Below are 24,985 nucleotides of genomic sequence, written 5' to 3' on the forward strand. Positions count from 1 at the left end.
TGTGGGTGGTGTCATGGGACTCTGTATGGAGTCTTTGAGCTTCGTTGGCCTTAATTAGCCCCGCCCCTTCTTCTGATTGGTTGTCCCGATTTTCTGCTATAACTTTTGAATGGTTTGACATAGAGAGTCGTGGGTGGTGTCATCAGATTCTGTATGGAGTCCTTGAGCTTCGTTGGCCTTAATTAGCCCCGCCCCTTCTTCTGATTGGTTGTCCCTTTTTTCTGCTATAACTTTTGAATGGTTTGACATAGGAAGTCGTGGGTGGTGTCATTTCTGATATGCTTATGGGGGGCGGTGGCCGTGAGTGCGAGGGCCCGTTCATCGCTGCTTGCAGCTTTAATTATTATTATTATTTTTCTTCTGACAAAGTGATGGCCCTTTTGCCCCCCTTAACATGCCCAAAAAGTCACCAAATTTTGCACCCAAGTCAGGCCTGGCGAAAAATTTGATATTTAATTGTTTGCATTAATGGGCGTGGTAAAATGGCTCAACAGCGCCCCCTTGAAAACTTTGTGCCTCAAGCCCCACGATACGGTTTGACGTACATGCACGAAAATCGGTACACACCTGTATCATGGGACAACTTAAACAAAAGTCTCTTGGCGACATGGCCGAAACCGAACAGGAAGTCGGCCATTTTGAATTAATCGTGTCATTTTGGCGAAATTTATGCCATTCCTTCGAAAGTTAATTCAGCCCGAACCGTAACGTGCCCCCAGGTGTGTTATACATCAAAATGTGCGTCTCCCTCCTGCGACCACACGCATTACTTTTCTCTTTCAAAAGCGTTACCGTGGCGACGCTAGACGCCAAAAAGCGCGCCCACCCCTCATCTCGTTGCTTCAGACAGAAAAAACTTTGAGCCTCAAGCCCCATAATACGGTTTGACGTACCTGAACGAAAATCGGTACACTCCTGTATCATGTCGCAACTAAAAGAAAAGTCTCTTGGCGCCATGGCCGAAACCGAACAGGAAGTCGGCCATTTTGAACATTCTGAATTAATTGCATAATTTTGGAGCAATATATGCCATTCCTTCGAGAATTAATTCAGCCCGAACCGTATTGTGAACCCAGATGTGTTATACATCAAAATGTGCGTCTCCATCCTGCGACTACACGCATTACTTTTCTCTTTGAAAAGTGTTACCGTGGCGACGCTAGACGCCAACAAGCGCACCCCCCCTTCATCTGATTGGTCCATATTTGATAGTTCCCCAAAAGGCACCAAATTTGGCATGCAAGCCAGGCCTGGCGATAAATTTGATATTTCATGGTTTGCATTAATGGGCGTGGCAAAATGGCTCAACAGCGCCCCCCGGAAAACTTTGTGCCTCAAGCCCCACAATACGGTTTGACGTACATGCACGAAAATCGCTACACACCTGTATCATGGCACAACTTAAAGAAAAGTCTCTTGGAGCCATGGCCGAAACCGAACAGGATGTCGGCCATTTTGAATAAATTGTGTCATTTTGGCGAAATTTATGCCATTCCTTCGGCAGTTAATTCAGCCCGAACCGTAACGTGCACCCAGGTGTGTTATACATCAAAATGTGCGTCTACATCCTGCGACACCACGCATTACTTTTCTCTTTCAAAAGTGTTACCGTGGCGACGCTAGACGCCAAAAGGCGCGCCCCCCCTTCATGTGATTGGTCCATATTTGATAGTTCTCCAAAAGTCACCAAATTTTGCATGCAAGCCAGACTTGGTGATAACTTTGATATTTCATGGTTTGCATTAATGGGCGTGGCCTAACGGCTCAACAGCGCCCCCTAGAATACTTTTATCTGCCATAACTTTTGAATGGTTTGACATAGGAAGTCGTGGTTGGTGTCATGGGACTCTGTAATGAGTTCTTAAGCTTCGTTGGGCTTAATTAGCCCCGCCCCTTCTTCTGATTGGTTGTCCCGATTTTCTGCTATAACTTTGGAATGGTTTGACATAGGAAGTCGTAGGTGGTGTCAAGGGACTCTGCAATGAGTCCTTGAGCTTCTTTGGCCTGAATTAGCCCCGCCCCTTCTTCTGATTGGTTGTCCCTTTTTTATAATAAAATCGCCACGAGCCGCCAGTCGCTCTCGCGCTGACTCCCGCTTCCTGATTCAAACGTCTGCCGGCCCCGCCCCCCGACCAATCGGTGGCGAGTAGGGTGATGACGGCCCCGCCCCCCGACCAATCGGTGGCGAGTAGGGTGATGACGGCCCCGCCCCCCGACCAATCGGTGGCGAGTAGGGTGATGACGGCCCCGCCCCCCGACCAATCAGTGGCGAGTAGGGTGATGACGGCCCCGCCCCCCGACCAATCGGTGGCGAGTAGGGTGATGACGGCCCCGCCCCCCGACCAATCAGCTCCCTGTAATGTGGTGACGTCAGAAATATTCCCCGCTCAGCCCGGTTACAACCTTGGCAGAATGGTTACAGAAAAAGTAATAATTAAAATAGTAGGGTTTTACTAATATTTATAACTTACAAATATTTAAAAAAATTAGAAAAAACAGCTCCAGAATTACATTACTAAATATCGATATGTTGGTCTCTCATAAGTCAGTAGGTCAAATAGAAATGACAAGCTGAGTCTTAGCTCAGCCAGAGTGTTCCCGTCTTTGGAGTCAGAGATCAGAGTTCGATTCCCGCAGTATCCACACTTTTTTGTCAGCAATTTTTTTTTTTCTACATCAATATGTGCGTCCCTGTCCTGCAACGACGCACATTACTTTTCTCATTTAAAAGCGTTACCGCGGCAACGCTAGACACCAAAAAGTGCGCCCACCCTTCATCTGATTGGTTCAGAGGGAAAAAACTTTGAGCCTCAAGCCCCATAATACGGTTTGACGTACATGAACGAAAATCGGTACACACCTGTATCATGTCGCAACTTAAAGAAAAGTCTCTTGGCGCCATGGCCGAAATTGAACAGGAAGTCGGCCATTTTGAATTAATTGTGTAATTTTGGCGCAATTAATGCCATTCCTTCGGCAATTAATACGGCCCGAACCGTAACGTGCATCCAGGTGACTTATACCTTAAAATGTGCGTCTCCATCTTGCGACTACGCGCATTACTTTTCTCTTTCAAAAGTGTTACCGTGGCGATGCTAGACGCCAAAAAGCGTGCCCCCTTAATCTGATTGGTCCATATTTGATAGTTCTCCAAAAGTCACCAAATTTTGCACGCAAGCCAGGCCTGGTGATAAATTTGATATTTCATGGTTTGCATTAATGGGCGTGGCAAAATGGCTCAACAGCACCCCCCGGAAAACTTTTCTCTGCCATAACTTTTGAATGGTTTGACATAAAGAGTCATGGGTGGTGTCATGGGACTCGGTATTGAGTCCTTGACCATAATTGGTGAAAATTAGCCCCGCCCCTTCTTTTGATTGGTTGTCCCTATTTCCTGCTATAACTTTTGAATGGTTTGACATGGAGAGTCGTGGGTGGTGTCATCAGACTCTGTATGGAGTCCTTGACCTTCATTGGCCTGAATTAGCCCCGCCCCTTCTTCTGATTGGTTGTCCCTTTTTTCTGCTATAACTTTTCAATGGTTTGACATAGGAAGTCGTGGGTGGTGTCATTTCTGATACTTATGGGGGGCGGTGGCCGTGAGTGCGAGGGCCCGTTCATCGCTGCTTGCAGCTTTAATTATTATTATTATTTTCCTGACAAAGTGAAGGCCTTTTTGCCCCCCTTAACATGCCCAAAAAGTCACCAAATTTTGCACCCTAGTCAGGCCTGGCGAAAAATTTGATATTTAAAGGTTTGCATTAATGGGCGTGGCAAAATGGCTCAACAGCGCCCCCTTGAAAACTTTGTGCCTCAAGCCCCGCGATACGGTTTGACATACATGCACGAAAATCGGTACACACCTGTATCATGGGACAACTTAAACAAAAGTCTCTTGGGGTCATGCCCGAAACCGAACAGGATGTCGGCCATTTTGAATTAGTCGTGTCATTTTGGCGAAATTTATGCCATTCCTTCAAAAGTTAATTCAGCCCGAACCATAACGTTCCCCCAAGTGTGTTATACATCAAAATGTGCGTCTCCATCCTCCGACCCCACGCATTACTTTTCTCTTTCGAAAGCGTTACCGTGGCGACGCTAGACGCCAAAAAGCGTGCCCACCCTTCATCTGATTGGTTCAGACAGAAAAAACTTTGCGCCTCAAGCCCCATAATACGCTTTGACGTACATGAACGAAAATCGGTACACACCTGTATCATGTCGCAACTAAAAGAAAAGTCTCTTGGCGCCATGGCCGAAACCGAACAGGAAGTCAGCGATTTTGAACATTCTGCATTAATCGTGTAATTTTGGAGCAATATATGCCATTCCTTCGAGAATTAATTCAGCCCGAACCGTATCGTGAACCCAGATGTGTTATACATCAAAATGTGCGTCTCCATCCTGCGACTACACGCATTACTTTTCTCTTTCGAAAGTGTTACCGTGGCGACGCTAGACGCCAACAAGCGCACCCCCCCTTCATCTGATTGGTCCATATTTGATAGTTCCCCAAAAGGCACCAAATTTGGCATGCAAGCCAGGCCTGGTGATAAAATTGATATTTCATGGTTGGTATTAATGGGCGTGGCAAAATGGCTCAACAGCGCCCCCCGGAAAACTTTGTGCCTCAAGCCCCACAATACGGTTTGACGTACATGCACGAAAATCGCTACACACCTGTATCATGGCACAACTTAAAGAAAAGTCTCTTGGAGCCATGGCCAAAACCGAACAGGATGTCGGCCATTTTGAATAAATTGTGTCATTTTGGCGAAATTTATGCCATTCCTTCGAGAGTTAATTCAGCCCGAACCGTATCGTGCACCCAGGTGTGTTATACATCAAAATGTGCGTCTACATCCTGCAACACCACGCATTACTTTTCTCTTTCAAAAGTGTTACCGTGGCGACGCTAGACGCCAAAAGGCGCGCCCCCCCTTCATGTGATTGGTCCATATTTGATAGTTCTCCAAAAGTCACCAAATTTTGCATGCAAGCCAGGCCTGGTGATAAATTTTATATTTCATGGTTTGCATTAATGGGCGTGGCCTAACGGCTCAACAGCGCCACCTTGAATACTTTTCTCTGCCATAACTTTTGAATGGTTTGACATAGAGAGTCGTGGGTGGTGTCATCAGATTCTGTATGGAGTCCTTGACCTTCATTGGCCTGAATTAGCCCCGCCCCTTCTTCTGATTGGTTGTCCCTTTTTTCTGCTATAAACTTTGAATGGTTTGACATAGGAAGTCGTAGGTGGTGTCAAGGGACTCTGCAATGAGTCCTTGAGCTTCTTTGGCCTGAATTAGCCCCGCCCCTTCTTCTGATTGGTTGTCCCTTTTTTATAATAAAATCGCCACGAGCCGCCAGTCGCTCTCGCGCTGACTCCCGCTTCCTGATTCAAACGTCTGCCGGCCCCGCCCCCCGACCAATCGGTGGCGAGTAGGGTGATGACGGCCCCGCCTCCCGACCAATCAGTGGCGCGGAGGGTGATGACGGCCCCGCCCCCCGACCAATCGGTGGCGAGTAGGGTGATGACGGCCCCGCCCCCCGACCAATCAGTGGCGAGTAGGGTGATGACGGCCCCGCCCCCCGACCAATCAGCTCCCTGTAATGTGGTGACGTCAGAAATATTCCCAGCTCAGCCCGGTTACAACCTTGGCAGAATGGTTACAGAAAAAGTAATAATTAAAATAGTTGGGTTTTACTAATATTTATAACTTACAAATATTTTAAAAAATTAGAAAAAACAGCTCCAGACTTACATTACTAAATATCGATATGTTGGTCTCTCCTAAGTCAGTAGGTCAAATAGAAATGAGAAGCTGAGTCTTAGCTCAGCCAGAGCGTTCCCGTCTTTGGAGTCAGAGATCAGAGTTTGATTCCCGCAGTATCCAGACTTTTTTGTCAGGAATTTTTTTTTTTCTACATCAATATGTGCGTCCCTGTCCTGCAACGACGCACATTACTTTTCTCATTTAAAAGCGTTACCGCGGCAACGCTAGACACCAAAAAGTGCGCCCACCCTTCATCTGATTGGTTCAGAGGGAAAAAACTTTGAGCCTCAAGCCCCATAATACGGTTTGACGTACATGAACGAAAATCGGTACACACCTGTATCATGTCGCAACTTAAAGAAAAGTCTCTTGGCGCCATGGCCGAAATTGAACAGGAAGTCGGCCATTTTGAATTAATTGTGTAATTTTGGCGCAATTAATGCCATTCCTTCGGCAATTAATACGGCCCGAACCGTAACGTGCATCCAGGTGACTTATACCTCAAAATGTGCGTCTCCATCTTGCGACTACGCGCATTACTTTTCTCTTTCAAAAGTGTTACCGTGGCGATGCTAGACGCCAAAAAGCGTGCCCCCTTAATCTGATTGGTCCATATTTGATAGTTCTCCAAAAGTCACCAAATTTTGCATGCAAGCCAGGCCTGGTGATAAATTTGATATTTCATGGTTTGCATTAATGGGCGTGGCAAAATGGCTCAACAGCACCCCCCGGAAAACTTTTCTCTGCCATAACTTTTGAATGGTTTGACATAAAGAGTCATGGGTGGTGTCATGGGACTCGGTATTGAGTCCTTGATCATAATTGGTGAAAATTAGCCCCGCCCCTTCTTTTGATTGGTTGTCCCTATTTCCTGCTATAACTTTTGAATGGTTTGACATGGAGAGTCGTGGGTGGTGTCATCAGACTCTGTATGGAGTCCTTGACCTTCATTGGCCTGAATTAGCCCCGCCCCTTCTTCTGATTGGTTGTCCCTTTTTTCTGCTATAACTTTTCAATGGTTTGACATAGGAAGTCGTGGGTGGTGTCATTTCTGATACTTATGGGGGGCGGTGGCCGTGAGTGCGAGGGCCCGTTCATCGCTGCTTGCAGCTTTAATTATTAGGGCCCGAGCACCTTCAGTGCGAAGGCCCTATTGTATTTGCAGGAATTTTTATTATTATTATTATTTTCCTGACAAAGTGAAGGCCTTTTTGCCCCCCTTAACATGCCCAAAAAGTCACCAAATTTTGCACCCTAGTCAGGCCTGGCGAAAAATTTGATATTTAAAGGTTTGCATTAATGGGCGTGGCAAAATGGCTCAACAGCGCCCCCCGGAAAACTTTGTGCCTCAAGCCCCACGATACGGTTTGACGTACATGCACGAAAATCAGTACACACCTGTATCATGGGACAACTTAAACAAAAGTCTCTTGGGGTCATGCCCGAAACCGAACAGGATGTCGGCCATTTTGAATTAGTTGTGTCATTTTGGCGAAATTTATGCCATTCCTTCGAAAGTTAATTCAGCCCGAACCGTAACGTGCCCCCAAGTGTGTTATACATCAAAATGTGCGTCTCCATCCTGCGACAACACGCATTACTTTTCTCTTTCAAAAGCGTTACCGTGGCGGCGCTAGACGCCAAAAAGCGCGCCCACCCTTCATCTGATTGTTTCGACAGAAAAAACTTTGTGCCTCAAGCCCCATAATACGGTTTGACGTACATGAACGAAAATCGGTACACACCTGTATCATGTCGCAACTAAAAGAAAAGTCTCTTGGCGCCATGGCCGAAACCGAACAGGAAGTCGGCCATTTTGAACATTCTGAATTAATTGCGTAATTTTGGAGCAATATATGCCATTCCTTCGAGAGTTAATTCAGCCCGAACCGTATCGTGAACCCAGATGTGTTATACATCAAAATGTGCGTCTCCATCCTGCGACTACACGCATTACTTTTCTCTTTCGAAAGTGTTACCGTGGCGACGCTAGACGCCAACAAGCGCACCCCCCCTTCATCTGATTGGTCCATATTTGATAGTTCTCCAAAAGTCACCAAATTTCACATGCAAGCCAGACTTGGCGATAAATTTGATATTTCATGGTTTCCATTAATGGGCGTGGCCTAACGGCTCAACAGCGCCCCCTAGAATACTTTTATCTGCCATAACTTTTGAATGGTTTGACATAGGAAGTCGTGGGTGGTGTCATGGGATTCTGTAATGAGTCCTCAAGCTTCGTTGGCCTTAATTAGCCCCGCCCCTTCTTCTGATTGGTTGTCCCGATTTTCTGCTATAACTTTTGAATGGTTTGACATAAAGAGTCGTGGGTGGTGTCATGGGACTCGGTATTGAGTCCTTGACCATAATTGGCCTGAATTAGCCCCGCCCCTTCTTCTGATTGGTTGTCCCGATTTTCTGCCATAACTTTTGAATGGTTTGACATAGAGAGTCGTGGGTGGTGTCATCAGAGTCTGTAATGAGTCCTTGACCTTCATTTGCCTGAATTAGCCCCGCCCCTTCTTCTGATTGGTTGTTCCTTTTTTCTGCTATAACTTTTGAATGGTTTGACATAGAGAGTCGTGGGTGGTGTCATTTCTGATATGCTTATGGGGGGCGGTGGACGTGAGTGCGAGGGCCCGTTCATCGCTGCTTGCAGCTTTAATTATTATTATTATTTTCCTGACAAAGTGAAGGCCTTTTTGCCCCCCTTAACATGCCCAAAAAGTCACCAAATTTTGCACCCTAGTCAGGCCTGGCGAAAAATTTGATATTTAAAGGTTTGCATTAATGGGCGTGGCAAAATGGCTCAACAGCGCCCCCTTGAAAACTTTGTGCCTCAAGCCCCACGATACGGTTTGACGTACATGCACGAAAATCGGTACACACCTGTATCATGGGACAACTTAAAGAAAAGTCTCTTGGCGTCATGTCGAGAAACCGAACAGGAAGTCGGCCATTTTGAATGAATCGTGTCATTTTGGCGAAATTTATGCCTTCCTTCGGCAGTTAATTCAGCCCGAACCGTAACGTGCACCCAGGTGTGTTATACATCAAAATGTGCGTCTCCATCCTGCGACAACGCGCATTACTTTTCTCTTTGAAAAGCGTTACCGTGGCGACGCTAGACGCCAAAAAGCGTGCCCACCCTTCATCTGATTGGTTCAGACAGAAAAAACTTTGCGCCTCAAGCCCCATAATACGCTTTGACGTACATGAACGAAAATCGGTACACACCTGTATCATGTCGCAACTAAAAGAAAAGTCTCTTGGCGCCATGGCCGAAACCGAACAGGAAGTCGGCCATTTTGAACATTCTGAATTAATTGCGTAATTTTGGAGCAATATATGCCATTCCTTCGAGAGTTAATTCAGCCCGAACCGTATCGTGAACCCAGATGTGTTATACATCAAAATGTGCGTCTCCATCCTGCGACTACACGCATTACTTTTCTCTTTCAAGAGTGTTACCGTGGCGACGCTAGACGCCAACAAGCGCACCCCCCCCTTCATCTGATTGGTCCATATTTGATAGTTCCCCAAAAGGCACCAAATTTGGCATGCAAGCCAGGCCTGGCGATAAATTTGATATTTCATTGTTTGCATTAATGGGCGTGGCAAAATGGCTCAACAGCGCCCCCCGGAAAACTTTGTGGCTCAAGCCCCACAATACGGTTTGACGTACATGCACGAAAATCGCTACACACCTGTATCATGGCACAACTTAAAGAAAAGTCTCTTGGGGTCATGCCCGAAACCGAACAGGATGTCGGCCATTTTGAATTAATCGTGTCATTTTGGCGAAATTTATGCCATTCCTTCGGCAGTTAATTCAGCCCGAACCGTAACGTGTCCCCAAGTGTGTTATACATCAAAATGTGCGTCTCCATCCTGCGACTACGCGCATTACTTTTCTCTTTCAAAAGTGTTACCGTGGCGACGCTAGACGCCAAAAGGCGCGCCCCCCCTTCATGTGATTGGTCCATATTTTATAGTTCTACAAAAGTCACCAAATTTTGCATGCAAGCCAGACTTGGCGATACATTTGATATTTCATGGTTTGCATGAATGGGCGTGGCCTAACGGCTCAACAGCGCCCCCTAGAATACTTTTCTCTGCCATAACTTTTGAATGGTTTGACATAGAGAGTTGTGGGTGGTGTCATGGGACGCTGTAATGAGTCCTTAAGCTTCGTTGGCCTTAATTAGCCCCGCCCCTTCTTCTGATTGGTTGTCCCTTTTTTCTGCTATAACTTTTGAATGGTTTGACATAGGAAGTCATGGGTGGTATCATGGGACTCTGTAATGAGTTCTTAAGCTTCGTTGGCCTTAATTAGCCCCGCCCCTTCTTCTGATTGGTTGTCCCGATTTTCTGCTCTAACTTTGGAATGGTTTGACATAGAGAGTCCTGGGTGGTGTCATAAGATTCTGTATGGAGTCCTTGACCTTCATTGGCCTGAATTAGCCCCGCCCCTTTTTGTCATTGGTTGTCCCTTTTTTCTGCTATAACATTTTAATTGTTTGACATAGGAAGTCGTGGGTGGTGTCATGGGACTCTGTAATGAGTCCTCAAGCTTCGTTGGCCTTAATTAGCCCCGCCCCTTCTTCTGATTGGTTGTCCCTTTTTTCTGCTATAACTTTTGAATGGTTTGACATAGGAAGTCGTGGGTGGTGTAATGGGACTCTGTAATGAGTCCTTAAGCTTCGTTAGCCTTAATTAGCCCCGCCCCTTCTTCTGATTGGTTGTCCCGATTTTCTGCTATAACTTTGGAATGGTTTGACATAGAGTCGTGGGTGGTGTCATCAGATTCTTTATGGAGCCCTTGACCGTCATTGGCTTAAATTAGCCCCGCCCCTTCTTCTGATTGGCTGTCCCTTTTTTCTGCTATAACTTTTGAATGGTTTGACATAGGAAGTCGTGGGTGGTGTCATGGGACTCTGTAATTAGTCCTTAAGCTTCGTTGGCCTTAATTAGCCCCGCCCCTTCTTCTGATTGGTTGTCCCGATTTTTTGCTATAACTTTGGAATGGTTTGACATAGAGAGTCGTGGGTGGTGTCATCAGATTCTGTATGGAGTCCTTGACCTTCATTGGCTTGAATTAGTCCCGCCCCTTCTTCTGATTGGTTGTCCCTTTTTTCTGCTATAACTTTTCAATGGTTTGACATAGGAAGTCGTGGGTGGTATCATTTCTGATACTTATGGGGGGCGGTGGCCGTGAGTGCGAGGGCCCGTTCATTGCTGCTTGCAGCTTTAATTATTATTATTTTCTCTTTCCTTTCTGTGTAACTTGAAAAAGACAAAATAAGAAGTATAAAAAAAAAATGTTTAAAAAAGGGGTAGATAATCCAGTTCCCACAACTGATCAAAAACCGTTTTAAAACCCCTTTTTCTGGATCATTTTTAAAGAAAGATATATATTCCACTTACATAGGTTGACAGTTTTCATTGACTGACATCCTCGGGTCAAAATGTCAGATGCAGCACAGTAGCCCCCGTTTCCACATGTTTTAACAGCTCTGTTTATAGCAGACGCTTCTTAGGGGGCGGGGCCACTAGGCCTGGCCACGCCCCTTTTCCTAGAGGCTAATCTGCATGTAAACTTCCTAGCTAGATTTGAGTCGGGCAGAGGAAACCTTTTGGAAGTGTCTGGATAACTCTGATTCCGGACTGTAGCAGTGTTTCCATCACAGTTTTGCTGTAAAACCTATGCGATTTTCTTTTTTAAAATCGCAATAAAACTTAACTGTGAAATCACATTTCCTTTAACATGCTTGTTGCGTGTCCTCTTCCAAGAAAGCCTTTCGAGTGTAACAGTACATTGAATGTCCAGAACCTCTTTCATTTGAGCAGGATAATTTTTCAAAGACTTTTCAAAGACGAGGACGTCATGACGATCACGACTGAGGGATTTCTTGGAGGTTGAACACAATTTTACAGAGTACCGTAACGTCTGATAAGTTACACTCCAGGAGACCATTTCCTACAGAAAAAGTGACTCTTTGGTCACTTTTATGTACAATAGTCCCTTACCATATCGACCATAAAGCTTTTCTGCAGTATATGCAGTACTCGAGTTGTAAAAAAAAAAAAAAAAATCAGGGGGGATGGTGGATTTTATCATATGGGGACAGATAATTTGTGCTGATTACAAATAATATAATATATTACAAATAATAGCACTGACCAAAACACTTGCAGAAATACGGCAGTTAAATGCAGCCTTCTGTAAGCTTTAAATATCCACTGGGCTTACATCAAATACATCAAAACACAACAATAAAAAACAGTTTTTTGAACTTATCAATATGACTCTGTCCTTCACAGGATAAGTAAAGTACTAAAAATCTTAACAAGAATATTTGTCTTATTTCTAGTTAAAATGTCTCATTTTAGTAAAGAAATCCCATTACACTTAAAACAAGACTCATCACTGGAAAAAACAACAATTTTAACCTGTTTCAAGTAGATTTTCACTTGAAATAAGTAGAAAAATGTGCCAGTGGAACAAGATTTTTTTGCTTGTAATAAGAAGATAAATCTTGTTCCACTGGCAGATTTTCCTACTTATTTCAAGTGAAAATTTACTTGAAACAGGTGAAAATTGTCAAATAAGTTATTTTCCTGGTGTTATTTTTCTGGTGATGACTCTAAATGTTGAAATAGCAGTAAAACCACATTCATTGATGAAATGACATAAGGGATGGAAAGGGGGGATGGCAGTTTTACAGGGAGGATGATTTTGACTGTTTTTATTTCTGGGGGGATGCCATCCCCCCTCATCCCCCTCAACTCCAGTACTGAGTATATGGGAGTTTCTGATGTGCAATGTCAGTGATGATGTAAACGTTTTGTTCCCATCTTGGTATTATGCTCCAATCCCACTCCATGCCATCCTGGATATGTTTTGTTGATACGAGGCTGCATGTACTACTGCCTAATGGCATCCAGAGGCAGTTTCTTCTGCATCGCTTGGTTCTGCAACCTCAGAAAAATCAATGTGGAGCCCAGAGGAACCAGATAATTATGAAGATGGCTGGCCAGGCAAAGAAGAAAAATGATCCCTCCTAGAAATATGCAAACCTAGCAAACCTCCTAGTGGAGATGGTACTGGTCCGGCTGAAAGTGGGGTCAGTTATTTGTTTTGGAAGCCGACTGCAGCAGCCACACATGCCCAGCACCCCCCGCCCCTGCTGTGGGCGGTATCCGTTACACCCCGTCTGAGACTCCAGCAGCGTGAATGCACTTGTCAAACATCTCCACGCATCAACTTGACACGTTTCATCCACCGCCAGCCTGCGAAGTCCGTAAAACCTAAACTGGCACGAGTCCTCCCTCCCCCACCTGACACGTCCTCCCCTCTGCCCCGTTTCTGGGTAGCTCCGAGCAAACTATTGCGCAAGGAAGTTGCCTAATCAGTGAACAGGATGTGGGACGCAGCGTCTTTGATGGCACAGAAACATCAGATGCGAGCCCGTCTCGCTAGCTCGCTCTGGCTTTTGGATCGACTAATTGAGCGAGCGCAGCAGCTGATGAGACGCTGGCCTATGTTTAGATTGGATTTCATTTTGGGCCCTTTCCGCTGGAGATTAGGAGAGGAAGCAGAGCCCACAGATCCACTTGGATTCAGAGATAAGCGGAGCAGTGGGGGAGGCTATGGGAAACCGAAAGTAAATGATTAAAAATGGATTAAACCATTGACCCTAATTGCACAGATCCAGCACAGAGAAGCTAGGACGCCTTTTTCCTTTGGGGAGCCAAGTTCCACGAGCCGGGTTCATCGATGGGAAGTGATGAAGATTAAGTAAACACCTTGAAGGCCAGATGTCAGGGCCTTTGAGATAAAGCTAGATGATGATAAAACATAAGACTTCTTCCTCTGACATTTAAAACCAAATGATACTTTGTCTTTTTGCTGCCAGAAGCCTGTTTACAGGTCAAGGCTCGTCATGTCATAGCACCTTCCTTTAACTGAGGAAAACCCATCATATCGGTGCACGACTCAGCAAAAAGAAAGCTAGATTAATTCATGCATTTCAATGTTTTTTAACCTCTCGGCCAGACTGAAAATCCCGTTTATCAGCAACGGCTCGAATAAAGATAACAATATCAAAAGGATTGCTCTCATGACTGAGGCATCAACTGTGCGACGATAAGCTGTCGGCGCCTCCGTGTCATGATTGTGGCTTACGACACGATTAAAGGTCGCACAAGAAAGCAGCGCTGGGGATTTAATTCCTACGTCACGGCGGCTTCTTGCAGGATCAGCTGATTGATAGTTTAGGCCGTAATAAAGCTTTAATCGGGCCAAACATTGCGGATAAATCATCTGGTTTTCAATTGACCTTTGATTTATAACGACGGCTCCATCTTCACATCCCAAACGTTACTGTTCAACTTCATATTAATAATTAAGTCACTGTTAATTTACTTTTAAAGAGTGTTTGACTTTACTTTATGGTGCAAAAGGTATCAATCATCTCCAGTTAGGACAGAGGACACTAAGAGCTACAAAACACTTTCTAAAAGCTGAAACTGATCATTCAACAACAAAAACCACTTTGCTGTCTAACAATACCATTTCTGACCGTCTTTCACTAACAACCATTAATAGATACATGCCGATATGGTGCAAAACACTGGAAGCCCTGAGAGATAAACTTCTTAAAAATGTTTTAGGCATAATGCCTTCTTGTTTACTCGTTAATAAAATCATTTAATCATGCAATGACGAACCAGCATTCCTATTGTAATACCCTTTAACAACCCCAGACAGTTCAAGGCATGACATAGAGATAATGGTTAAATTGTCCAGCTTCTTCCTCCTCTTCATCATCATCAACACATCTTGCTGCAACACTGACTTCTTTAAATCCCGCTGCCATCAAACACGACTGGTGAAAGTGGGTGTCGTGCTGAATCCCTGCGGCGCTTTGGCCAAAGCGTGTCACAGACATTTCATTAACGCCTCAGGAAATTGTTTCAACTTCTGAAAACAGGGTAGATTAGTCTCCTTTAAAAAAAAAAAAAAAATGTGCCGACTGCAGAACTGTGGCTACTGAAGGTGTGCTGTGTGTTTGAAGAAAAAAAAACACTGGCCAGTTTTGCTCAGGAGACAAACTTGTTGACTGTTCACAGATCATGTTTCTGGGTTTTAGAGGAAATGAAACACTTAGGTGACTGCTACCCGTGACGAATGGCGTTTTAAACATGCAGAGACGCACTCGGCTGACAGAAACTGGTTACAATAATGGCCCCAGGATCAAAGTGAATTCATGTAAAGATGTGACCTTTTGCTGCATTTAGCTGCAATTATATCAAAGCTTTTAAGAAAGAAGAAAATGGTTTGAATGGCCATCTCAGGGTCGGCCTGCGACGGAGACCCATTCATGGCCGTCCTCCCTCCCTCCCTTCTTCCCTCCAGATTCCATGTGATTTACACAAAAAGCAATTACCGATATGTTAAAGCGCTCTAGCGTTGACCAAAGTGACACGCGTCGACGCCTATGGGCCGCGCGGCCTCCAGCCCAGCCATCCGACCAGCCATCGAGAAAGCCAGCGGGGTGGAAAGGATATAATCAAAGAGGCCAGGAGGACGCTGACATCTGGGAGCCTTTGTGTTGTCGGCCTAATTAGATGCCAGGGTGTACGGCAGGAGGCGAGGCAGGATGGTGTGTGGAACGGGGGTGTTTGAGGTGGGAAGGGATGAAGAAGAAGAAGAAGTAGAAGAAGGGGGGGGGGCTCTCTTTTTTTAACATCTGCTCCAGGAACAAGGGAGGACCCAGCTGAGGTCACGGAGCCCCAGACAGCTCCCAACTATAACGGGGATAATGTGAGGGGGGATAACAGCTTAATGATAACACTTAAAGCCATTGAGATCACTGTTCTGAAAACAGACTGCAAGCCTCACAGGATAAATGGTGATAATAAGCCCAGATTGTCCATGAATATGGATCGCCATGGCTCAGGTTTGATACTGTTCCTTTGTAGAGCAGGGATGATTCAAGCAGCTGTGCATTAATTGCAATCACTGACCATTTACAGGCACTTTCTTTTCTAAAGCTGCAGGCAGCATAATTCGTCTAAAAAAAGAAAAATAAAGTGTTGCTCCGCCCTTTGGCTTTTAACTTCTTGTTCTGCGACAATACTGCCCTTTGTACCCAGTACAGTCGGGCATTCTCACGCGCATGAAAGTCGGCACAAGCAAGAAATTCTTATCGTTGCTCCAAATAAAGATATCCAGGGGGTGCCTTGAACTTTAGTCCTCCTCGCACGCAACAAAACATTCGATTGAGCCATGGCCACAGTGGGAACGGCAGGGAAAGAATCCCCTCTGATCTCTACCTTTTGAATGACCCTCATTGTGGGTCGGTTTAGTCACGAGTTGTACATTAAACTACATTAGGAATAACGCCGCAAATGCATTTAAAGCAAATACTTCAACGGGCACGTGGCTGAAAAGGAGGCAGGAGGGGACGCTGAGGACTTTCAGTCACCGCTCAGTCTATTGAAAACGCAGAGCTCTTGGAAACAAAAGCCTCTTAGCTAAATAGTGTTTCTGTGATCAATACCGCCCCCCCCTAAAAAAAAGGAGAGCATGCCAGGAAGTGCCTGGGCCTGAAAATGGATGGCAGGGGAGATTGGACATTGATTGGTGCATCCCCTTTGCCCCAGGATCCAATTCATTTTGTCTCCATGCCATGCGCCGGGGCTTCAGTGAAAGAGGCTGAAACAAGGTCAGCGCCGGGCACCCGCCCCCCCGCCGGTACAGGACACCGTCCTCTTTATTTTTCTACTGAATGATTCATCCAAAAGTGCCATGTCCTGGGAGAACGAATGAATGGACGAATGAATGACTGGGAAGATTATACGTTTGAGTCTCGCTTTTAATTTGCCTGCGACACGGAGGGAAGTGGGAGGGGGGGCTGCCAGTGCTTTCCATTCACCGCGGAGAAAATTGAAGCATGCAAGTATGTGATGTGGGGTTTTAGTGTGAGGGTCCATCTGCATCCCTGCGGCACAGATGGTCTACGCGGATCTGATGTTTTGAGTCCCCCTGCTGGCCAGCTTGTCCCGGCTCCACTGGCGCCACCAGCTGCAGCCTGGCACCGGCCGCAGACAATGAGCCGTGTTTTACCCATCTATGAAGTGTAAAGTCAAGCTTATACATCCCAGCGTGTCTTCATAGTCGCCGCCATCACGTACGAGCGCTTGAACCGTCATTACAAACCAACTGTGGTCACTTAAGAGTGTGAAAATGTGAGGTTTGTCACGGCTGCCGGGTCAATTTAACAAGTTCACGAACTGGGGGATCAGCGTATGCAGATTAGTCATATCCATCAGTGACAGACGCAGCATGCGCACATCTTTATCGATGCTGAAATCATGCACTTCTGTGTCATGTGCAGCCCTTTAAAGAACATGGAAATATGAACTTGTGCTTTTGATTAAGGAAAAAGGCTTTATGTCCATTATCTTATCAAGTTGGCCTTTGAAATAAGACATTATGTCTCGAGAAGCTGACTTGATTGAATAAAAACAGGCAATAAAATTAGTCAAATCAACTTTTCAGATTCGGCATCCAAATAGCTTAACGTTAAAATGTGTTTCTGAAAGCAGCACAAGTGTTTATTTTCTTTATTTCAAAGCTTTAAAAGAAGTGTTGTCTTCTAAAGCAGTCAAACCCTCTTTCAACAACCTCCTATCACTTAATGGCACTAGGTCACACGTCAGTGACAGTTAAATGAGCTCACAGCGCTACAGTGGCCTGATAAAAGTGACGACTTCAGAAAACAAAAGGATCTGAGACCAGATGAGAGAAAAACTTAATGGTGTCGCCTCCAGACCTGTAGGAGGACCTGCTGAGCTGAAAACAGCAGATGTTCCTTTGTGCCCATTTTAAATTAAAAAACAAACATTAACTTTTTCCTAAACTTACATAAAAGGAACAGCATTGCGTCAAACTCAAACCACTGGCATCAAAATGAAAATAAGAGACCAACACCAGCAACAACTGCTTCCTGAAACTACTTCCTCTTCTCATTCCTGTTTGCATCAGCCGGCGTTCCCCAAGCCGGGTCCTCAGGGCCGGCTGGCCCGCACGTTGTAGATGTCTGTTAATGACAGTCATCTGTTTCAGGGAAACATCTAAAACATGCAGGACAGTCGCCCCGAGGACCAGGGTTGGGAAACACTGTTTTAACGGATATGAAAAAAAAAGCAACCTGTACGTGTGGGTTCATAAACTCAAACATAAAAACATAAAGCTTGTAGTCTGGTCAGGCAACCACTGGCGTGCCATCCTGCTGCGTACTGAACGTTTCTTGTTTTTATAACTGTGCAGGCGGTGCGTGTAATACCAGACATGTCCACTTGGCAGAATGCAAAGTCCAGCTCAAATATAAATGGGACACAACACGGTCAAATTGTTAGGAAGGTTTATTTTTTCCTCTTCTGTACTGAAGAAACAAAAAAAGAATAAAAAGGTAGTAAAAACAACCTTTGACTTCATTCAGAAATAGATCATTTTATCCATCTGAGGAAAAATTTACCTGTGGATATAGAATTTGGCTATCGAGTAAAAGAATTAAACTGGGTTTTTGTTAATCTCTGCAAGACTTGTACATTTTGCAAAGAAAGAAAAGATATTTCTCAGCGTTTAAAGCGTTAAAAAGGCCTACGATAAAAAAAAGGCGTACGATACGGACCCACGTTCAGCGGCTATTCATTCGCCACAAACGTGTAGTTTGACTTACAAAAGCATTTTCCTTTACATTCACCGCGTATTGACCTGAATGAATGACACGCTCTACTTTTGTGTACTCCAAACAACTGGTACTGTGACATACATACGCACAGAGCCTCACATTTATATTCTCATAGTAACATTTATGTCACGAGGAGTTTAATAGAGTCTTGTATACTGTCAGGGAACATGGAGTTACAATAAAACAAGACTTTGTTGCCATGAAGACTCCATTTGTCCGTTTGCACGCTCACAAGGAAGTAGCCTGCTTTCAGCATTAAATACCGTCACAGAGCTTTAACACAACTGCTGCAGTGAAAGCAGGTTTGTGGAGTCGTCTTACGCAGTGTTGGCAATACTTTCAGCATTGTGCACAGGCAGAAAAAAGGAAGCTTTGTTTGTGCAACTCTACATCTAAAGACGCTGATGTTTGCTCATGAATTTATTTTTCAATGTCACTGATTATGAAAGAAAACAAACTGCCTTTACATTACTGAATGTCCTTTGTAACACAATGAGAATACCAGAGCTGATAAGACAATAAATCACTTCTCTTTCATACCAAATCCAAACGGGGTTACGTGCACACATTCTAACTTGTGAATTCAGTCCAACCACTTAAGATGAAAAAGGAATAATTGCTGTTCCTCAACTGACCCCTAGGGGCTCGCTTCAGAAGCAAGTTTATCTCAGTGGACTAAAAAAACAGCCCCTCAAGAAATAAGTCAATATTCCATAAAGCGCTAACACCTGCAAATTGCTTCAAAATATGTCAATATCCAATTGTACTGAACTAAGAAAACCAAGTGACCGGCGGTGGAGACTGGTGTCTTATTAAACCAATACAGAACAAACGAAGCTACTCAAACAGTTCCTCTAGAAATAAGCTACATCAATACACTGCAAAAATTCAAAATCTTACCAGGAATATTTGTCTTATTTCTAGTTAAAATGTCTAATTTTTAGTCAAAAAATCTCATTACACTTAAAACAAGAGTCATTACCAAAAAAATAACTTGTTATTTGACAATTTTCACCTGTTTCAAGTAAATGTTCACTAAGTAGAAAAATCTGCCATTGGGAGAAGATTTATCTTCTCTTTACAAGCAAAAAATCTTGTTCCATTGGCAGATTTTTCTACTTATTTTAAGTGAAAATCTACTTGAAACAGGTGAAAATTGTTGTTTTTCTCCAGTGATGAGTCTTGTTTTAAGTGTAAGGAAATTTTTTTGACTAAAAATGAGACATTTTAACTAGAAATCAGACAACTATTCTTGTTAAGATTTTGCATTGTACTACATCAACCTAGTCAAAATTGTCTTATGTTAAGCAATATCTCTTTGCTAGTGGGGGTAAGTAACATCGTCTTGGAGAATAATTCCTAAAACTAGCAAGACAGTCTTAATTTTCTTAAAGCAAAGCTTTTTCTCCACTTTCTTGCAGCATTCACATATTAATCTGTAAGCAAGACCTGGAACTGCCTTTTTCCTTTTAAATTAAAATCATCTTACATCCTCACTCATCACTAAGTGTGACGTTTGCTTTCCACATGGCTATTTCATTTACTTTTTAGAAAATCTACACGAGCTAGCGGGGCTGTGGATATTTGAGTTAGCCGACTTGTTCTAGAGAGCTCGTCTAACATGAATGGTCCTGCGTCCACAAAGAGACAAAGAAAAACTAATTATCGGACTTTGTGATAAGCAATCAAACCAAAAAAGAAAACATCAGTCAAGAAAATGGGGGGGGGGGGACTGCTGACACAAAAATGTCTGACACTTTCTGTGATGAAGCTTCAGCCTGAACTCATCTGAGCAGCTCTGAATATTGTTTAGTCAGCAGGGAATTTAACGCGGGTTTAAAAACGAGGGACAGGTTGGAGGTCTGGTGGAAAGAATCGAGAAAAAAAAACAAAGACTACAATGTCGTCATCCTGTTCATGAGGGGAGCCCCTGCAATTCCCTGAGCTTATCCCAGCAGATGCTTTAATATACATCCTGGAAAAAAAGAAAAATAGATAATGAACTGAACTTCCTGTAGTGGGACCTGCAAACGCAGCCCGGCTTGCTGCAGCCGGCAGCGTGACTCTCCGCTGAACTCTCTGCAGGTACAAAACAGACAGAAAGATGTATGCAGAAAGCCCAAGGGTGATGCAGCGGGCCAAGAGAGGGCGGAGGAATTTTCCAGCCGTTATCAAAATACACAACTGTGCCCCCCCCCAACCCAATCCCACCCCGCCCCCCTCTCTCAGCCCAGTACGTGGGTATCATGCGATGGGCAGCTCACACATGCATTTCATCAGCCGGCTGCTGACAGCTTGAGAAACAACAGCGCATGTGAATGTTTTCCGTTGTGTTGCACACGTCACTTGAGAAAGCAGGAAAAGCAACCACAAGCGCAGCGTTTTCAGCACTCGCAACCAAAGCCACGGACGAAGGACACCCTTCATCGGTCAGTGATAAGGAAACGGTTGTGATAGGGACGCCGCCGCCGGGATAAGTGACTTCTTGTTTTGATGTCGGCATCCTTCTGTGATGCTTAGGATCCGATTTGAAAAGCAAAAGTTGAAAGTTGAAGATTTTGTGCACAAACGTATACACTTTGTAGATAAGAAGTTTAAAAAAACTTCAGATAATGAGCACGCATATTTCACCTTGTGAGGGTTTTCACGCAGCAGTTTAATCTACATTTAATTAAAAAAGCCATAAAAGTGTATTTTTAAAACTAGATGATTTTAAAACCGAGTGGTCGTCCACAACAAGGACGTTTGGTTTAATCTGAAGCCCGTCGTACAAGAGCAGAAACATCTTTGTACCACATCAGGTAAAAGCAACAAATACATCAATTAAAGCTGCAAGCAGCGATGAACGGGCCCTCGCACCCTTGTGCACATTCAGTCGTTCTGCAGTTGAAGCTTGTATGACTTGCATGTAGATTCTTCAGGACTGGACATTTAGCGGATGACACCACCCACGACTCTCTATATCAAACCATTCAAAAGTTATGGCAGAAAGTAGGAACTATCACATATGGACCAATCAGATGAAGGGAGGGGCGCGCTTTTTGGCGTCTAGCGTCGCCACGGTAATGCTTTTGACTGAGAAAAGTAATGCGCGTCGTCCCAGGATGGAGACGCACATTTTGATGTATAACACACCTGGGTGCACGTTACGGTTCGGGCCGTATTAACTGCCGAAGGAATGGCATAAATTTCGCCAAAATTACACTATTAATTGAAAATGGACGACTTCCTGTTCGGTTTCGGCCATGGCGCCAAGAGACTTTTCTTGAAGTTGCGACATGATACAGGTGTGTACCGATTTTCGTGCATGTATGTCAAACCGTATTGTGGGGCTTGAGGCACAAAGTTTTCAAGGGGGTGCATTAAATATCAAATTTATCTCCAGGCCTGGCTTGCGTGCAAGATTTGGTGACTTTTGGGGCACGTTTAGGGGGGCAAAAAGGCCCTCCTTTCGTCAGAAAAAAAAAAAAGAAGAAAGAAAAAATTCCTACAGATACAATAGGGCCTTCGCACCTAATAATCAGGGGTGTGTTTTGTGTTTGAGTGACACCTGGCTAACAGGTAGGGGTTACCATTTGGCTGCTTAGCAAATAGCACAGCATTGATGTCCAAGCTGTTAATAAAATAATGTTTTCTTGTTGATTTTACTAAACAGACCTGGGAGGGTCCGAGGACAAAGCTTAGCTAAGATCATGCAGTATGTGCTAACCGAGCGTTGGTTAAACACAGCTCTTAATCTTAAACTAATCTTAATTCTCTGACGTGGATGGGCTAAAGGAGTCAGGAGTCACAGCGGATCATGTCAGGACCCCCAAATCCAAGTCTGCAAGGACAAAACAGACAGTCTGCTTGTAACGTAGGCGTGTGCCTGACAGCAACAGGTCCGACCCCAACACGCGGCCAGCAGTGCTCTGCTACTCCTCATCATTTCAGCAAAACTAAATGGGAGATGTTTGTTCAGATTTCATGAAAATGAATGGGAAATAATTCACCAGCATCATTGGCTAGCGTAAGCTAAGTCAGCACATAGACTAACTATGGATGAACCATTAGGTCACATCTTCTAAAAGAGCCATTTTACTTAGTATGGCGCACAGCCGTGTTGCCAGGGAGACAAACGGCAACAGTCACCGTATGTCAAAGTTAGCCCTGAATAAAAACTCCTTCAGCTGAAATATCTGCACATTTACGGGGAAAATCAGTCACGTTGAGCCGATGCTGGGTTGGTACAGGCTGCTGATTGCGACGCTAAGCACGATGGCACGATATCACATGATGTGATAACGGCCAGTCATTGGCAATCAAATGAATGTATTGCTTTATACGTTTATATAGTTCTCCTGACGTGCTACAAAACATGTTCACCTCTTCAGAGTTGTCAGGGATGTGGAAAAATACATTTAAACTAAAGATTTTTATAAAAATAAATATGTAAATATGTTTATTTCTGCTGTAAAGTTGGACATTTTTAACATGGGTGTCAATGGAGATCAACCAACTTTTGCAGCCAGCCTCTAGTGGTCAGCTGAAGAACTGCAACAGATCTTATATCAGCATGACCTTCAACCCGGAAGTTGGATGGTTGGCGCTGGAGTCAGCCGGGCCAATCCAGTAGGCTCATTTTGCCAATTTGCAACAAGTGCATGGTGTCAAAATTCTCAGCGCTCCCAGCTGTGTCAGCGCCTCCCCAGCCTGGTATCGGTTTATGATTTGAGGTTGTACTAACCTTGAATCATATGACTTTTGTAATAAATATCAGACGTTTGACATTTACAGTCCTTGCCTCCAACTAAATAGACCAAAAGTCAGTAGAAGGTGAGCAGACCGGCCACTATTGCCCGCTGGACGTTTCACACCACTCACAAACGTGGCGGTAAATCGAACCCAACACAACCTGAACCAAATGGAAATCACACCAGTGGGTTTTATTTTGAATTAAATAAAAAAAAATGTAAAAAGACAGAGAAAATCCTTTAAACTGAAGAGTGCAACTTGAGTTCTACGTGACATGCTGCAGGTCTTTAATATTTGCTCTATCATTAAAAAAAAAAAAAGGTTTTTTCCTCTAATTTTCTGAGTCTGAATGAAAGAAAACTTCCCATAACGTCATATGACAAACAAGCAGTGATCCAGACTTACTCAACCCCGGCCGGATCCTCTCCACTCAACTGGTCTGCAGCTCCCAGCCTGTCAGAGGTCTCCTGGTCAGGAAGACAACGTGCTGATGTGGACTCTCCTTTGAAGGTAGCTAAAAACATGCTGTCGTAAATTCCCCTGAAGGTCTTGCAGGGGGGAGGGAAGCCACACAAACACACACAAACTCACATCCAGTGTCTGCGCTGCCAGTGCTGCAAGTCCACAGCAACACCCAGTAAAACTTGTAAATAGAAGGGAGGGAGTTGGTGGGGGTGTAGGAGGGGAGGCAGGGAGGCGTGGTGGGGCGGGAGGAGAAGCTCCACGTTACATCACCGGCAGCTGTTGACAGGCCTGTGTTTATTAACTTGCTGCCAGCGCCTGAGGAGTCACACCACATGGCTGCTGCTCTCACGACCCTTTAAACGACAACGGCGCTCACTGGCGTCGCTGACGGACCTGCAGCCACGATGTGTGTGCAAGAAAAATAATAAAAATACTGCTTTGTGTGGAGCTTTACTATCACTACTTCTTGTGCTACCTGTCATCTGTTGATACTGGCGCTGAGACTTGCTGACTATGTTAGAAAAACTGTTATCCTGACTCAGATAACAGTGACTGTAATTGTATTACTGCACAGAGAGCTGCTGCATTCCTCAAGTGTCTTGGCTTGGCAGCGTCCCCGGCCTCTCAGCTCAGCCTGCATTTCTCTCCCCTTTCCTTTCTTGCCTTCTCATTTAAATGGAGGCAAATGACTTGCGGCTCCGCTGCCAAATAGACTCCTCTACGCCGGCTGGGGGCTGCTAACTCTTCGCAGGACTCTTTTAGGTACTTGCATTCCTTGCCGCCACACATCCAAGGTTGAGAAGAACAACCCAATCAGCCGGGTCGACCTAATCCTTTATGCATCGTTTAGTCAATTTGTCATGTTTGCATTTAATTTTTTTGCTAAATGCATTAGCTCAAAGCCTGCTGCCTGGGTGGAAAGCCCTTCAGCTGCAGGATCAGGCGCCCACTATTTGTCATCCATAACCGCCACGAACAAATGACCACTTCAGCCCATCTTGTGTTCGCAAATGCAATCATTTCTTCCGTAATTCCATGCTGCTGGTGCATTCCTGCCCTGTAAAGTCACTGCATTGCAACATTGTTCGCCCACAGGAGGAGGAATCAGACCTTGCAGGCTGACGACGCCGCAAAAAAAACTACTTTTGAAGCCGCTGGAGCAGCCAACGGGTTCACAATCACGGGTCCGCTTTTCATCACGAGCAGGCAATTAAACGTAAATGTCAGGAGCTAATTGGATAAATA

The 24,985-nt window shown here is 44.6% G+C and overlaps 1 protein-coding gene across 1 annotated transcript in view; it reads right to left on the bottom strand.

Annotated features, from left to right (window-relative positions):
* Positions 1–23,820, bottom strand: part of LOC133425368 (nck-associated protein 5-like) — a 204,052-nt gene extending 180,232 nt beyond the window's left edge. Inside the window, exon 1 of the mRNA XM_061716190.1 lies at positions 23,681–23,820. Coding sequence (XP_061572174.1) covers positions 23,681–23,799 — 119 coding nt within the window. The 5' untranslated portion in view covers positions 23,800–23,820. The remainder of the gene's footprint in view (positions 1–23,680) is intronic.
* Between the last annotated feature and the right edge of the window lie 1,165 nt (positions 23,821–24,985).

This window comes from Cololabis saira, chromosome 24 (assembly GCF_033807715.1).
Source record: "Cololabis saira isolate AMF1-May2022 chromosome 24, fColSai1.1, whole genome shotgun sequence".
In the NCBI taxonomy this organism is placed as follows: domain Eukaryota; kingdom Metazoa; phylum Chordata; class Actinopteri; order Beloniformes; family Belonidae; genus Cololabis; species Cololabis saira.